Raw genomic sequence first — 16,428 nt, 5'->3', positions numbered from 1 at the left:
TAGATATAATCCACACTTCAAATCCAGTGGCAAGAAAATAGGGGTATGTATGTATGTATGTATGTATGTATGTATCTTCACAAGAGGAATCCACCATTGTATAAATCAATGCCCCGTATGGATAATATATTAAACCGTAAGTGCTTCTTCCGACTATACTACGACAGAACAGACTGCGCTTTGACCCACCGGGCAGCAACTTCCGAATAATGAAACTTTCATATATCGTAGTAACATCTCTTTACTCAGCAAGACTGAATACAAACATTTAAAAAAAAAGTACAAGTTTAGGACTAGTCATTCCTATACATGAGGATCTTATTTACAGCGAACCGCAGCTCTAAGTGAAGGGAAAATAACGAAACGTGAAACTGTACAAGTGAAAGGAGAAAACCGGGAACAAAGAGTAACCAATAGCCAGTCAGACCCATAACTGCATTTGTAGGAAGAGTCATGGGGGCGAGAAGTCCTCCAGGTGAAATAATGAAGGGCAAAAAATGCAGAGGAGGTCGACACGCTTCTGTATAAAACAACTGAGCATAATTTTATCTGTCAGACGTCTATCAACTGACGGATATTGAAAGCTTGGGTGGATGTGATAAAATCTCCCCCAGCCCTACAGTGAGCCAGAGTTATCTCCCTCTGCCATCAATAACGCTATTCATGAGGCAAGGGAAAATTAATAAATCTCGGTGCTGGGGGGGGGGAGGCAGGTGGAGCTGCCTCACTTGGGCTTTGTCTCGGCGTCTGTCACTTGCCGTATGAAGATAGCATCTTCGGGGTGTTCAATGTCATCCATTTCATACATGTAAGAGGCAGCAATTGCTAGAGTGCTGCCGTCATTGCTGAAAGCCAGGGAGGCGATGCTGGTTGGGTAGCGGTGGAATTGGCACAGACGCTTCTTGTTGAAAGGATCCCAAATATTGACAAAACCATCTGAGCCACCTGCAGGAGATATACAAATAGGTTACTACAGATATACAGGGGTAAACCGCCCCTACTGCCCTTGGGAAATCCCAGCTTCAGCTTGCAAATTAACTGATTAATATAGATTAAGGGAATAACTACATGTTATAGCTGTAGGTATAAAAAGGCAGCAGCGTGGATGCAATGTTGCACAAATAAATGGCATTCTTCCCATTGGTTGGATTTTGAATCAACCGTTTTACAAGAGCCATATGCGGCTTTCTGTGGTATCTTCGCACTGCACTAACAGGAGTGAATCAAAACTTCTAGGCACACGTGTACGTCTTTGGGCCGTGTTCAATATAACCGGGCGAGGGGGTTAAATGGCAGGGATCACCGAGAAAAAAAAAAAAAAAAAGGAACCCTCGTGGTTTAACCCCCGTGCCAGACGCTCACCATATTCTACATTATGGGGGAACACTTGAATATACCCCTTTAAGTCACTATGACATCTATATTCAACGGAACAAATAAAAACCCCACCGCCACCACATACCCCCTGCCTAGTCAGTATCATGTGGTTTAAAGGGGGTTGAGTGCAAAAGGTCGTGACTCACTATGCGAACAGTTAGTGTCAACTCACAATGCAGGAACCTATAACCAGACACAGATATAGCTGCTAATAAAGTATTTTACCAGAGTAGTTCTGATATAGTAGGACACGTATCAGCATAATTAAAGTTATCACACCCGCATGGATACCTTGCTCTAAGTAGCATTATACCAGTGTTGGGATCAGTATTTTCAGACCACTGATCTAGGATACTTATTCGGAGATACATTCATGCTGTAGGTTTTCTGCTAAACAGAGCGCAGGGTAATTCACAAAGTGAATACTACATAAACCCAAGAGCAGGTATCGAAACCAACAGTAGTGGGACCTCAGGCTATTAGCCTTTTTTAATAAGGTATACACTTCCTCTGGGATATGGTTACCATAGGTCAGGCATGTCCAAACTATGGCCCTCCAGCTGTTGCATCACTACAAGTCCCATCATGCATTGCCACTGTTTTGCTATAAGGGGATGCTAAAACTATAGCAAGTCATGCTGGGATGTGTAGTTTCACAACAGCTGGAGGGCCACAGTTTGGACATGCCTGCCATAGGTATACACAAGCATTAAGTGGTCAGTCAAAAAGGTAGACACGAGTTTCACTTTTCTTGAGCCGACAGGCGGTATTTCATGCCCTACCATCCACTATGGTGTGGTGGGAAAATAAAAAATAGTGCCCAAAGCCTGGCGAGTGCAGCGAGGGGACAGTGCCCCTCTGACTATGTCAACATTCAGGACAAAAAAACATGAAATGTCGGCCTTGCCATAGCCCACCTAGTGATTTGGTCCATCTTCCATCCCTGTCCATCTATTTTAGGTGTCAACCTGAATTGGGGTCAACCCAATGACTCATACCCCTTGCTCTAGCGTTCCGGGTCACCTCCTGTTACTGTACCTGTGGCAAAGGTGTTGTGTAAGCTGTGGAAGGACACGGCATTGACAGGATGGATCTGCTCAATATTGTTCTCTTTCAGACGGTGACACTTGAAGGCGTATTTCTTCTTCTGCACTTCCACGCTTGGGTCCAGGTATTCAACAGCAACTCTTCCCTCAATGGAGCTCAGCACATAGCCCTGAATGAGGCAACAAGACGGATGTGAGATTCCTTAACCTGTGCTTGGGAGGGTACCGGTCAGGTAGCAGCCAACACACCATACGCTCCTAGTGTTTTATTCTAATTTAAGGCAGACATTTTTATTAAGATAAAGCCACAACAACCACTCTCATCCTAAAGACACTACACTAACCCTTTGGGTGCTGTGGCCGGAAATTTTCCAAGCTCAGCTTCACTGACAATGTGCCCAATTTCTCATTGTATATGCCCCCTATTGCTTTTGAACTATGTTAAATGTCCCGTCCCCCCATTGTTAACACCACCCCACTATTGACGTGAACCCGAAGCGTGGCGAGCGCAGCGTTACGCGTCCTCCGACCATTTCATACACCCACTATCCACGACGGCGTGGAGTTGATTATATAAAGTGTGACGAGCGCAGCGAGCCCCGCGAGGGGACGTGTATACCTGTGCTCGCCACACTTTATAAAATCAACTCTACGCCGACGTGGATAGTAGGGGTATGAAAAGGTTGGAGGACGCGTACCGCCGCCGCTCGCCACGCTTCGGGTTAGCGTCAATAGTGGGGTGGCGTTAACAATGGGGGGCCATTGATATTAAATTAGGGGTTTTTACATTGGAATCAATGTAAAATTGGGTCTCAGGGACCATTTTACATTGATTGCAATGTAAAAATCGCGGCGATTCAATCTTTGTCTATATTGATCCCTTAACGGTACTTGTTTCCTAGCACGGCGCCCGCGATTTTAATTGTATTGATCGCGGGTGCAAAAATTTGCATTGCATGCAACCAAATCGCATGCAATGCGTTTTTTTCACCCGCGATCAATACAATTAAAATCACGGGCGCCGTGCTAGGAAACAAGTACCGTTAAAAGTGATCAAAATAGACAAAGACGCAAAAGCAGAGTAAACATTTAATTCTTAATCATTAATCCAAGACATGCTGCTCAGACACTCATGTAAGCGTACAGTAAAGAGCTACAGAAGGCATTAATACCTGTTTATTGGGGAAGGCTCGGATACATCGGGTTTGGTACTTCAGACTGGATTCACGCCTCTGCTGCACATAGCCCATGTTGCGGAGGTCCCATACCAGCACCCTACGACCAGCAGTGCCTACGATTAGCCTGTCGCCAGACACAGACAGCGTGTACACCTACGCGAGAATAAGTTGTATACTTAGGACATGTCATGTGATAAAGCAGCACAAGCGGCAGCGAGGACAGTGCTCCTTACTTATATCACCTTTGTCTGAACTCAAACGCATTCATCTTAAGTAATAAGTCTTCAGAACACAGGCTTAAGCCATCATAGTGAGGCTGGCATTATATCGGCAGCAGGTGGAGGAATTCCTATGCATCACACATTACATAAATATAACATCGTATCGAAGAAGTTTTTGTACCTGCGCACTGAATCTATGTGTGTTTTCTTTGACTAGCAGCTGCACTTTGAACGGATGACTGGGTCCGTTTGTACAAGATACTGGAATGGGTGGTGGTGCCGCACTCTGTCACTGAAATTCTACAGATGTTTGATAAAATGTTGTTCTTTATTTACAAATGTAGCTTTTATACATATGGCAATTGGCCTTTTCAATACACTGTTCAGTCAATCGGGCTGAAAGAGTGCATTCCTTCAAGGTCACATAGATATGATTTACAAAATGGTACATGAATGTTGTGCCTGAATTGCACAATATTAGAATACAATTAAACGAAAAAAATGTGGAATAGAAAAAATAATGAAGAATTAAATAAATTGGGTCATGGATTGGATGTCCAATAAATTGTATGGTGTGTACACTTGTATTGGATATGTACACAATGAAGTGGTAATTCCTGAAAAAAAGTTTATACTGTATAAACTTTTTTTTCAGGAATTACCACTTCATTGTGTAAAAAAAAAAAAAAAAAATTCCTACCCCTGGGGATTAACTCATTTTTGCAGCCTACGGTCACTCTGGTTCACATACCTGAGATCATTACATGCAGTAAATGATACATAAAAGTGTGGTTGAAATTGGATTTATTTGTAAAATAATATATAATTATATGAGATACAAATCACAACAAAACAAAAATTATAAAAATTATATTTATGATTTCCATTGCGCCTGATTCTTTTAAGTAAGTTCATAATAAAAGCTATGTTTTAAACTAATTCCAGAACACTTAATCAAAACCATTAAAAAAAGAGTGCGCCCACAAAGCGTTTACTGTCTTTTGGGTTGCATCTCTGCAAACACAAAAAAAAAAAAAAACACTTTCAGTCTAGTTACTGAACGCTGGGCGCACCACCAACACCATAACTACGAGCATTGGCCAGAAGTAGTTTTTACGTTTGTCAAAAATCATTGAATCATCTAATTGATATTTAAATTGCAGCTGTTGCGGGTCCACCCCCTCTCTTTCCTAGAATGTTTCAGTGGGGTGCCACCCCTGGACCAGTTTTACATTTTCAAAATTTGCCCTATGGCTGCACCCTGCTGAAGAAGTCTACCCTCCCCAACCACAGGCCGCAATGCTCAGCAGGTGGCAAAAGTTGTGGTTTAGTGCTCACTACCAGTGGTCACAAATGTCATTGTCTGATCGGCCAGACGATATCCAAGCAACCTGGTTTATGCTAATAAAGGACAAAAATGTGACCGTTCTGACCATCACAAGATCGTTTTTGTTGTATACCCAGCATATGTCTCAGAACTAGTGCTCTTGACATGGTCAGTCAAACACCTGCAAGCCAGACTGCATATACACACACACGGCAAAGGGATATAATCAGCCTGCATCAGCGAGCCAGCTGGAGGAAAATTATAAATGAAGGCCGGGGCGCCAGCCACTTTACACTAATGCCACAGGTACGACTCCTGCCACCATTACCAAGACATACAGCTACTACAGCGCGCGTGCAAGAAATAGCACAGACCTAATGAAACAATCTCGCAGAAAATCCTAAATCTTCCTTACAAACTGGTGTCACACCTGGATTGGAAGTAGTCTTTCTACCCAGCAGGCCCATCAATCACCCCAAACCAGCCCGTCAGGCAGCCGAGTGGGTGGACACATTTATCAGGAGTATGGAGAGAGAAGGGAAAAAGAGAAAAGGGAAGAAACCTGACAAGCCGCGCTGTCTGAGCCAATAGGTAGGCGGGTTCCCAGTGGCCGTCTATTATACGCTGTCCTGTCAGCTATTCATCACCGGCTTTTACTGGTCACATACACCCATAAATCAAACCAAGAAACAATGCAATTATTCTGCTCCGCACAAAGGTCTCGCCAGAAGTAGATTCAGTCGTGATGGGGTAAAAATGACGGCCATTTAGATGGAGTGCAGGGCCTGTAATGATGCTTCCAAACTGGCCAGTATATTTAAGAGGAAGCACAGGCACAGAAGTGCTGTGTTGATTTACTGGAAGGAAAAGCTTTCCTGCTTCATCTTGACACAGTAACTTAGCGGAAAATATGAAGAGGAGAAGGATGTAATAACTTAAATGCTGGCGCTATAATCTTATGTGAGGTCTGCGGAAGAAACAATTGGTTTTAGTCTGGCTCTGAGTTACACTTCAGAAATACGACAGGAAGGCAGGCCGCAGAACATAGGTCACAGCATGGCGTATACATAACGCAGGGCAACACGAACCTTATCTGGCTGAGAGAATGTACCGGCATTGCATGGGGTCCTGGGGTCCCATAATTTCACAGTCTGGTCCCAGCTCCCCGTCACCATAACGTTCACCTCGGGGCAGAACTCGACACACCGGATGGGGGCGTCATGGCTTCCAACCACAGTTTCTGCACGAGTCAAAAAAAAAAAAACACATTAAAAAAAAAAATCAATAGAGGTTTGGGGCCAGGTATTTGTACTTTATATCACAAGGAGAGATTCAGCAGCATCATCCTATCACAGACAGACAGACTTCATAGGACTCGCCGTTCAGACTGTATTACTTTGTGTTGATAGTATTTATAAATGGAAGCTGCCAAACCAGTTCCTTGCTGAAGCACTAATCAGTATTAGCAGTCCTAACATTTGTATGCCTTTATAGTGGAGTCTTGCCAATGGATAGAACAGATTAACATTATTATATCCCTGCAAATGTTACATTTGCCCCACCTGCAGTCACATGGTTTTGGCCAGAATCCCCCTTTCAGATCCCACTTAAAACCCGGGTTATTGCCAAGGTTGACCCAGGTCGAGATGCGGTGTGAAAGCTCCACACCTAATAACCCAGGTCGATCAACCCGGCAATTTGACCCGGATTTTAAAAGGAGGGTTAAACCCGGGTCAACCTCTGTATAAAGGGCGACCCAGGTTTAGTGCGTAAGGGCCAGGGTCGTAGCTGGGTTGGACCCGGGATTAAGTTCCAGAGTCCGAGCCGGCATTGCGATCTGAAAAGAGGTATTAGAAAAAGATTTGGGATTTTTTTGATCAATGCCGAATCAGGCCCAATAACCATAGGATTGCGGCCATTGTATCAGTTACACAATAAAGAGACAGAAAACCGTGGGGCGCAATATATTTAAAACAGTTACAGTTTCCATGATACAAGTTCATACATTAAATGGGCACCATCAAATGTGGCAAAGAACACATGAAAATGCATTAAAAAAAAATCTGGATAAATCCTTTTAATTTAACAATGTGCCCCAAGCATAATGTCAATATGTAACATTGGAGACTTAGCTAGTGCAGTAATATAGCAGGCTGCCCAGAGTGCTTAGCCCCCACCTATACTAGCTAGGCTGCTGTCGTAATCTCTGCTTGTTCCTCCTCATTCAGCTGTACCCAGTCTTCCAGCTAGAACATAGGCACTTCCTATACTTGGGGGGGTATTCAATGTCAGGGTCATGGCAGTCGAGCTTGCTCGACCACCGTGACCCAGTCCCGTTCTTGGTCAGCTCGACCGAGAACACGCAGGCGGGATTCAATGTCCCGCCTGCCGGGGAGCAAAAAGGGCATCTCCCCAATGGGAGGTGCTCGCCGGAGATTGAATATCCCTCTTTATATCCATGCCCTGTTTTAGCCGTTGACCGCTGCTTTGGACGCTTACAAAACTTTTAGAATGATTCAGCGGTTTTCAACGGCTTTTTTGGTAAATTTATAAACTGGATAATTTTGCACCCCAGAAGTCTGTATTATACCTCATTGTATAGCAAATAAATGTAGTACATGCATCAAACTTCCATTCAGCCACCATAAAACTTCCTGCGTGTCCTGTCATTACCATCTACATGCTGCCCTGGGGTTAATCAGACATCTGGGTGCCAACATCTGAATTATTTCAGTACTAACTGTTCTCATTTACTTACATGTATGAGCTATTCTAGTGCTAGTATAACCTAGCCCTCCAGTTGTTGTTGAACTGCGCATCCCAGCATGCCCTGCTAGTTTTGCTATTTGGCCATACTAAAACGGTTTCAGGGCATGCTGGGACGTGTAGTTCAACAACAGCTGGAGGGCCGAAGGTTCCCCATTCCTGCTATACATACCTGGGTGACCACCTTTTTCTATGCTCTGTGGGCGGCCATATAAACAAATCGTGCTGTTTTATTATGGAAAGGGGACGTCTGCACCACAGTACAGTGCAGGCATTCCCAACCACGGTCCTCAAGGCACACCAACAGTGCAGGTTTTAGTGATATCCAGGCTTCAGCACAGATGGTAAAATCAGAATCCCTCAGATACTAATTAAGTCACCTGTGCTCAAGCCTGGATATCTACAAAACCTGCACTGTTGGGGTGCCTTGAGGACCTTGGTTGGGAAAGCCTGGTATAGAGCAACAAGACTGCATCATAAATAGAAAGCATTAAATGGGGGAATTGTGGAGCTGACATGACTGACGCTCACTTGGAGATGGGCATTGCTTCATTATGTTTGAGCCTCCACAATGAAGTAACAGACGCACACACTTACCCCCATCTGTGTTCAGGTCATGCATTTTTAGCTGTTGATCCAAGCCCCCGCTCCAGGCATGGGTAGGATCCTGCAGAAGAGAAGGAATAAAATAAAGCAGAAGAATGGACAGAACTTTAATTACAAAAGAAAAACCAGATACAATCTGATCTAATAAGTGACAAAACCTAGGAGGTACATACATAGAAGGCACAGTCCAGGACAGGACCAACATGCTGGTACTTCAGCCGCATTGTATTGGCAGGCACATCATAGAGCCGGACAGAGGAGTCCCAAGAGGAGACCAGTAGGAACTGGGAGGTGTTTGGGCTGAACTTGACCGCAGATATTCCATCTTCAGGAGCTTGGTTTAGCTTAAACTCATTGGACCCAGTCATCTAAAAGACATAATCAGAGAATAGGGTATAAGTACACAAATGCCATCAGATACGTTCTCCTTTACTGCACCCACCTACTGCAGAATACACTTGGACGGAATGCCACTGGTAAGAATCCCGGCATCGAGACAGAGGGAATCCCGACAGGGGTTCAGTCAGTATATCTGCTCTGCCTCCAACCCCTTCACAACATAACGCCTTTTAGTGCCTTACCCCAACCTATCAAGATCAGGCCTATTTCCAAGTGGGCTAAAGGACTCATCCTGTGACAGCACAGTACAGGGGGAGGAGCAAGGTCAGAATAAGAGTCCCAAACTCGCCAGGTTTCAGGTTACTAAAGCCAACCAGTAGTAGCTCTAGAAAGCCTGGGTCGTGAAAACTTTTTAGCAACTACCAACCCCTTACCCCAATTCTAAGTGCCTGGCCTTAACCTCACCCATATCTAACCCTATACCCCCCCCCCCCCCCTCTTCCCCATGCCTAAACTATACACCTTGCAAATGATTGATACTTTAAAACTGGTCTGAGTTTGGCCTGGAAACTGCACCTATGGCCATGGCTAATGTGGGCATCATTACATCTGCCACCTTGGGGGATTGCGAGAAGAGAAGAAGTGGAGAGACCCGCACCATAAGGTGCTTTTGAAGCAATGTATGGTATCGTGGAATAATTGTGCTTATATTCGCTGGAAATTTTTATAAATATCTTTCCTGGCAATTTAGGGTGCTGATCCCCTGATTCAAAAATGAACAATAACAATGGAAGAGAAAAAAGGTGAATCAGTTTGACTGGGATGCACTCCTGTTCCACAGTAATAAAATATTATTTTTACCTATAAAAGGTGTATACTTTATTTGTTGACGTATTTGATTATTTTTAGAAGTTTTATTTATTAAACTTTATTAAGAGCTAGTAGGTCATCATTCTGTAATGGTGCTGGATAATACAGTTTGTCAATGATATGAGACCTTAAGGTAAGTAGCGAAAATATTAAAACAAGATATAGATTTAAAGAGAAAAAGAAATTTTAAAGATTAAAAATCACTCTGTGAATATTGTAGCTTGAGTATACTTGTCTAGTTACTGCTTAAATTCCACAGTGTGATAGTGGATTAATGCAGTGCCTGTGTAGGGTGTTTGATTAACACTGTGATATTCTCACTGTCTGTTGTCTAATCAAAGCAATGTATTGCCCTCTGCGTATATATTCCTCAAATGGGGTTGATTCTGCCCACGATAGTTCTATCTGAACCACTGCATATGGTGCAGATGTATAATCCGTACGGACAGGACACCTTGGGGGATTGTCTTCTAGAAGCTGCTAGATAAGAAGTAGATTCCGATTGGTTGCCCATAGCAACATCGCATGTGAAATACAGCTACCATATTTGATACTTTAAAACAAGGGACAACATTCACTATCAGAATTGAATTAGAACAATGGCAATGTTTTGGTGTACGAGCTACAATGCTTTATGTACTAAAAATGGAAAGTGACCAAACCGTAGTTTTTTGAGGTTACATAGGGTTCTTTATTGCCAGTGTCATCACTGGGATACGGCAGAAATATACAATAGGTCATAAATTGTTACCTGAGCTGCCAACTGCATCTAACAGGTGCGATGGCCTCTACAATAGCGGAAGGAAGGGGAGGAGGTCCCGGAGCTGGGCAATTCAATGCACTATGATGCCTTAACAGATGATTCCGTTCGTACCTCTCCCAAGGTGCTAGCAGAAATCCGACTAAACTAGTTCTGCGATACAGGTTGGGTCTCCATTATCCGCGTATTTCAAACGCCAAAATATTCCGAAAACCGAAATATTCTGAAAAACCACGGTTTTTGTTTTCTCCCCCCCCCCCCATCCCTTTTTTCATACTTACATCGTCCCCAATGTCCACGGCAGCCTCCGGGATCCTCTTCGGCAGCATCTCCAGTCCCAGGGGTGCATTGCAGGAGAGGCACCCGCACACTCGCAGAACGCACCCCTGGGACCGGAGATGCCGCCGAAGAGGATCCTGTGGGGACCATCGGGGCACCCACCAGGGGACCAGGTATGTTTGGAAAAATATATATATTCCAAAATCCCAAAAAATACCTTATCCAAAATGCTTGCTGTACAGAGCATTTCAGATAAAGGATACTCAACCTGTACTAGGTTACTCCTTTAGCGCAGTGCAGTCAGCATCAAGGCAGGCACTGAAGTCGGAGAAAGCTAGTTCTCGCGACTTAACACCCGGCTGAAGGCACGAGAACTGGAATCTTCCAACTAGCAATGTGGACAATTGAACAGCTCCGGGGCCTACTTCCCCGTGATTCTAACATCACTTTTAATTGAATCCTATATTGGCGTAGGCTGGCCACAGACTCAACGTTTTTATCTAAAAGCATAACATTTTATAGGTCAAAAATACATAAAAAAAAAAATAAAAAAAATTGAATATGACATAGGGTTTCCAATAGACAGACATGCAAATAATCCAGTTTGAGATGAGCAGATTGCTCTCTCTGAAAGATGCGAGTAATCATTTAGAATCTTCTTAATGAAGCCTGTTCTGGTGGCAACTATATTAATAAATAAGCCAGGAATGTCTTCCCTGTAACAAGATCTGTCACTAATTACTAAGTATTTTAACCTTCTAAATTACCAGAATCTAAGATTGGTTTAAACAAGACATATGTCTTTAATAAGCAGAGGCCTCTATGAAGCCACTAATAAAATAAAAAAAGACCCACTAACGCAACTCATTTCCTCTCGGATCAATAAAGTAATTATATACTACAGACGTTTAAATAAAAATATGCCAGTGGCTTCAAGCAAATTTAATTTCACAGATTCTCCTCTACAAAACAGCCTGCATAAACAGGACCATGTCAATTAACCCTGCTCTGTTCTAGAGATCTGCTGGTAATTGTGCTGTGCAGCAGCAGAGCCTCATTATATCAAAGGGTTTAGGCAGTTACCATAATAACACAGGTGCATCATGTTGACATGCAGCAGAATTAACCAAAAAAAAAGATAAAAAAATCCACAATCAATTCACATTATCCAACGGGAAAAAAATATATAATTATTTTCAAAGCGCAAATGATCTTATCAAGAAAAAACAGGTCACTTGTGAGATTTTGGGTTCCCCCCCCATCTAAACTACTACCAAGCAGTAACAAATCTCACTAATGTAAACAAATATTCGGCCTATCAGGGTTTATTCCCACTGTAGGTTTCAAAAAAAAAAATTCAAGCCACACATCATACATGAAGGCAAAATTGATGCTGGATTCGAAAATACACCATTAGTAATGACGGGCATTTCAGACACAATTATCAGTCAGGTCCGCCCATTATCGGCAGATCGGTCTGTGTTGCATAGTATAAGGCCATCAATTGATCAGGGCATGGAAATAACGTTTCCAACATGTCCAACTGATGCGATCATCGGTTGGCTTCATCTGGCAGAGTATGCATTGCCAGGCGCCCAACATTTCCCTGATACTTTAAACCTCCTATCACTCATATGAAAAGGGTCTGAAAGATTTCTTAAGGCCCATACACACTGGGCGACTGAGCTGAAATGTTTATGGGCAGCCAATGGAGCTATTCAACTGTTTTTGATCACTCATCAATTATGGCGCAGTTTCATCTATTTATGAGTGTACTTTGTAATCGAACGCTAAAAGCCCCGTACACAATAGGCAACCCGGGACTTTTGCGGAGTGACATGCTTCAGCAAAATTGCTGAGCACACATCGTGGTGTGCCCGAAATGCTTTGTGCTGAGCGGGGCTTTGCCTATTTTTAAAAAGCAAAGCCCCTGGCGAACACTGGCTTTCCTTGCAGGCAATAGCGACACCCGGGACCGTGCATTGCCTTGGCTACAGTGTATACACATGAAGCAATCAGTGCTCCAATTCAAAGGATCTAGACAGATTGCTTAGAAAGGGGGCTGAAATCGCCCCATGTGTATTCCCCTTCAGTCTCTCTACATATAGGGGTATATTCAATGGTTTTCGCATGCTGTGATAGGTAGCAGTGCTGCCTCCTTGCTGGGTCAGTATTCAACGAGGTTTGCAGCTAAATCCCTGCATTAGCCGCAAGCCTCGATGACAGCGAGGTTCTCCCGGAAAACTGAATATGGAGATTGACCGGCAGCTGGGGTTAAACAGCGAGAGTGGCTTGTTTTTGGCGATCGCCGCTGTTTAACCCTCTTGCCGGCCGCATTGAATATGGCCCATAGTCAGATGCAATAGGAATAATAAGCTGCAAAATAGTTTTTATTTAAAGACAAAAAATAAATCAAAGCCTAAAAATATTAAAGTTATAAAGCATTAAAACATGGTTGATCAAGATTTCTGATTGGAGATAAGGGCCCTCTACAGTTATTGCGGCACCTCATCATTGTGCCAATGTCAGAGTCAGGTCATTGCAAAATCCAACAAGTTGGAAAACCTACCCCGAAACATACTGGAATCAGCTAGATTTCTAACATGTACGATTTTGCCAATCCCACAACTAAACCTTAATTGCCACCAATTACTGTTTGGCAATAGTCTCTTCCTTGGGATTATCTTCTTTCATATTGTTTTGACCTAAAGTAGGGCTCACACTGGAGGAGCGGAGCAGCATGGCAGCATATCGCTCAGTGTATATGCCCGCTCCCGCAGCCACTTGCGACACCACACATTAACATCGCTCCAGTGTTTATGGGTGAACAGGGAGGTCAGAGCGATTCTTCGTCGTTCGGTTTAAAATTCTCAAATCCAAGTGCAGGACTTTAGGAGGAGATAGTGGGGGCCTTGACAAAGGTCTGGGGGCAGACCGAAACGTTGGCCCATGGCCCACTGTCATGCACATTGCACTTTATGTTTGTGAACTGCTGAAGATGGATTAAAAAGAAAAAAAAATATTTATCCATATATGAAGCCCGGTGAGTGTCCTCATTTCCTCTTGTGATAGATAGATATATACACACTCCAATAATGAAGGCACACGACACAGGCAATAGGGGTGTGGTATAACTCACCGACAGTCGGGATCCCGACAGTCATTATCCCGACGTCGGGATCCCGACTGCCTGGCCAGCACAACAAAGCCCCTTGCGGGCTCGCTGCGCTCGCCACGATGGGGGCAAGGTGACGAGCTACGCTCGCCACCTATTCTATTCTCCCTCTATGGGGGTCGTGGACCCTCACGAGGGAAAATAGCCGCCGGGAGCCCGCAAGGGGCTTTGTTGCACTGGCCACGCTGTCTGAGGCCAGGCAGTCGGGATCCCGACGTCGGGATAATGACTGTCGGGATAATGACTGTCGGTGAGTTATACCACACCCCTATTGCCTGTGTCGTGTGCCTTCATTATTGGAGTGTGTACATTTTAAACGTTATTTAGCCGTGTAGGACTCTGCTTTAAAAACGGGTTGAAATACCATTTAGCTTTAAACGGTATTTCAACTCTGGCACTTTCCCACTGCAGCCTTAAAACGGTAAATTGCGCTGAAAATCTGCAATTTACCGTTTTTTAGCTTCAGTGGGAAAGGGGCATAACCGATATTGTAAAAAGATCACTCATTCTGAGGAACGTTATTTGTAACATAGCTTGGTGCAGAGGTTCTCAAACTGTGGGTCCCGACCTTCTCAACATGGGGTCACAACTCCATGTTGCTGGCCATCAGACTGATGACCTTTCTAATCTCAGGTCAGTGATTCAAGGGCCCTTATGCAATGCGGCCGGCGCGGGGTTGGAGCGCAGAAAACAAGCAATCCTCGCTGTTTAACACCCGTGCCGGCCACTTACTGTATTCAATGTTATGGGGGAATCCTCACTGTCAAGAGGACAGCAAGCATTCACCAAAACAGCGAGGCACGGCGCTAATGCAGGGAGCCCAATGCATTTAGCCGCCGCATACACCTCCAAAAACAGAGTGAGGGAGAATCAGCGTATGCAGGGGGTCAGTTGAAGACTGACCCTGCGAGCTGTCACAGCTCATCCAGAGCATTGAATACTGGCCAAGGAGTCTGAAAAATCTGTTGGAGCGGTCTGTTATTTAAGACTCCTCACATCATTTTGTGCCATGCATGTGCCTTCTACACATGCGATGTGATGACCTTCTGCAGTAACTTGCCTGGGTCCTGTTATTTTTATTGTCTGATGGAGTCCCAGGGTAAAATAGTTTGAGGACCCCTGGCTTAGTGCGCAAGCTCAATATTATTAACGATGCCCTCAATCACTTATACATGCAGCTCAATTTGGCAATATGTCGTCAACGACTACATGTCCAGAGCAGGTACCTGTTGTTGCTGAACGAGATTGTTAACAATATCATTTAGTTTGTGTGCACTATATCGTTTAAAGGGGCATACACACAGAGCAATTTTGTGCTCTTTTCTAAGCAATTTGACTAGATGCTTAGAACGTAAGCACAGACCTCCCAGTGTGTATGCCCCAAGCGAATACAATGCACAGTCCCGCAAGTTGCTATCGTCTGCTAAGTCAGTGCATGCAGTCAAATCGCTTAGCAAGTGACTGCAAATCTGTGTGTACAGAATTAAAGATAGTGATTGAGATCTCATTCCGAACTACTACCATGCCTTAAATTTTTGCTTAAGCAAAATTGCTTAGCACAAATCACTGCATGTGTATGCACGCCCCATGGGAGATCTGGACACAGGAAAATCACCTACCCTAAATAGCTTAGTACACATCTCTACTTGTATGCCCCTTACCGGGAGTTCAAGGGAAATAGTTGATAATAGTCACTTGTGGCCCATATCGCAGTCCTTCCAACTTTTCTACGGTGGTAGGTGGGATCTGCCACCAGCCTGATTAAAAAAAAAAGGGGGGGGGGGGGGGGGGGGGGTTGGGCCACAGGCAGAGCCAATCGCCCCCTAAATTGGCTTTGTGTGCTCAGCGTTGGATGCGCTGCAGGAACTGCAGTTGGGACTTTCTGCAAATTTCTACTTATCTCCCACCTGAGGCGGAGAGCAGCCAGGTTACAAATCAATGGAATAGCCAAAAGTTGGGTGCCCAGTATCTAGCCACAGGCCCACAACTCACTGAAGAATACGTGCGCAATCGAGCTCACAGGCTGCTGCAATACAACAGATACTGCCCGGGCAAACTGGGGATGGTAGTTTCAGAGCACCCTGAGCCAGTATAGCACACCCCGTGCTATTACAGTCTGTAATATTGAGACCGAGGCGCCCCGGAGCAGGCAGCATCATAGCAGTATACACAGAGGGGAGGGTGAGGGGCGGGAGCCCCACGTGACAATGGTACTGGCACAGGTGGAGACCCTGACCCGGCTATACACATAACGAGCACACTGCCCGACTCCACACACCCAGCCTCTTCGGTGCGCCGGCTTACCGTGCCGCTTCTGTCGCCCGATCTCTCCTCTCTCTGTTTCAAACCTGATTCAAGCTCGGCACCTCGCAACAACACGCTTCCCGACTGGTTGGTTTGAAACTCGTTCTCACCTTCCATTGGCTGACGGAATTGTACCGGCAGGAAGTGGCGGGCGGACGTCGCCGGAAACCTGGCAACGTC

General features: G+C 44.6%; 1 protein-coding gene across 1 annotated transcript; it reads right to left on the bottom strand.

Annotated features, from left to right (window-relative positions):
- Window positions 1–225: 225 nt before the first annotated feature.
- BUB3 (BUB3 mitotic checkpoint protein) lies at window positions 226–16,393 on the bottom strand. The gene is made up of 7 exons (XM_083149427.1): window positions 16,249–16,393; window positions 8,695–8,889; window positions 8,513–8,582; window positions 6,238–6,389; window positions 3,596–3,754; window positions 2,416–2,593; window positions 226–945 (listed from the first exon to the last, which is right to left on the bottom strand). Exons 1-7 carry the CDS (start codon window positions 16,363–16,365, stop codon window positions 725–727), a joined length of 1,092 nt encoding a protein of 363 aa, XP_083005553.1. The 5' UTR covers window positions 16,366–16,393; the 3' UTR covers window positions 226–724.
- Between the last annotated feature and the right edge of the window lie 35 nt (window positions 16,394–16,428).

This window comes from Crinia signifera, chromosome 6 (genome assembly GCF_055691185.1).
Source record: "Crinia signifera chromosome 6, ASM5569118v1, whole genome shotgun sequence".
NCBI lineage: Eukaryota > Metazoa > Chordata > Amphibia > Anura > Myobatrachidae > Crinia > Crinia signifera.
The sequence above is the reverse complement of the archived record's forward strand: the minus strand, read 5'-3'. Positions and strand labels throughout refer to the sequence as shown.

Bases quoted from the DNA above. Each gene is read 5' to 3' on its own strand.
- BUB3 (XM_083149427.1), bottom strand. From the start codon at position 16,365: ATGGAAGGTGAGAACGAGTTTCAAACCAACCAGTCGGGAAGCGTGTTG. The intron at 8,890-16,248 runs GTAAGCCGGCGC...TATGTCTTTTAG, and splicing joins CGGGCGACAGAAGCGGCACG to ATGACTGGGTCCAATGAGTT. The intron at 946-2,415 runs GTACAGTAACAG...TATCTCCTGCAG, and splicing joins ACACAACACCTTTGCCACAG to GTGGCTCAGATGGTTTTGTC.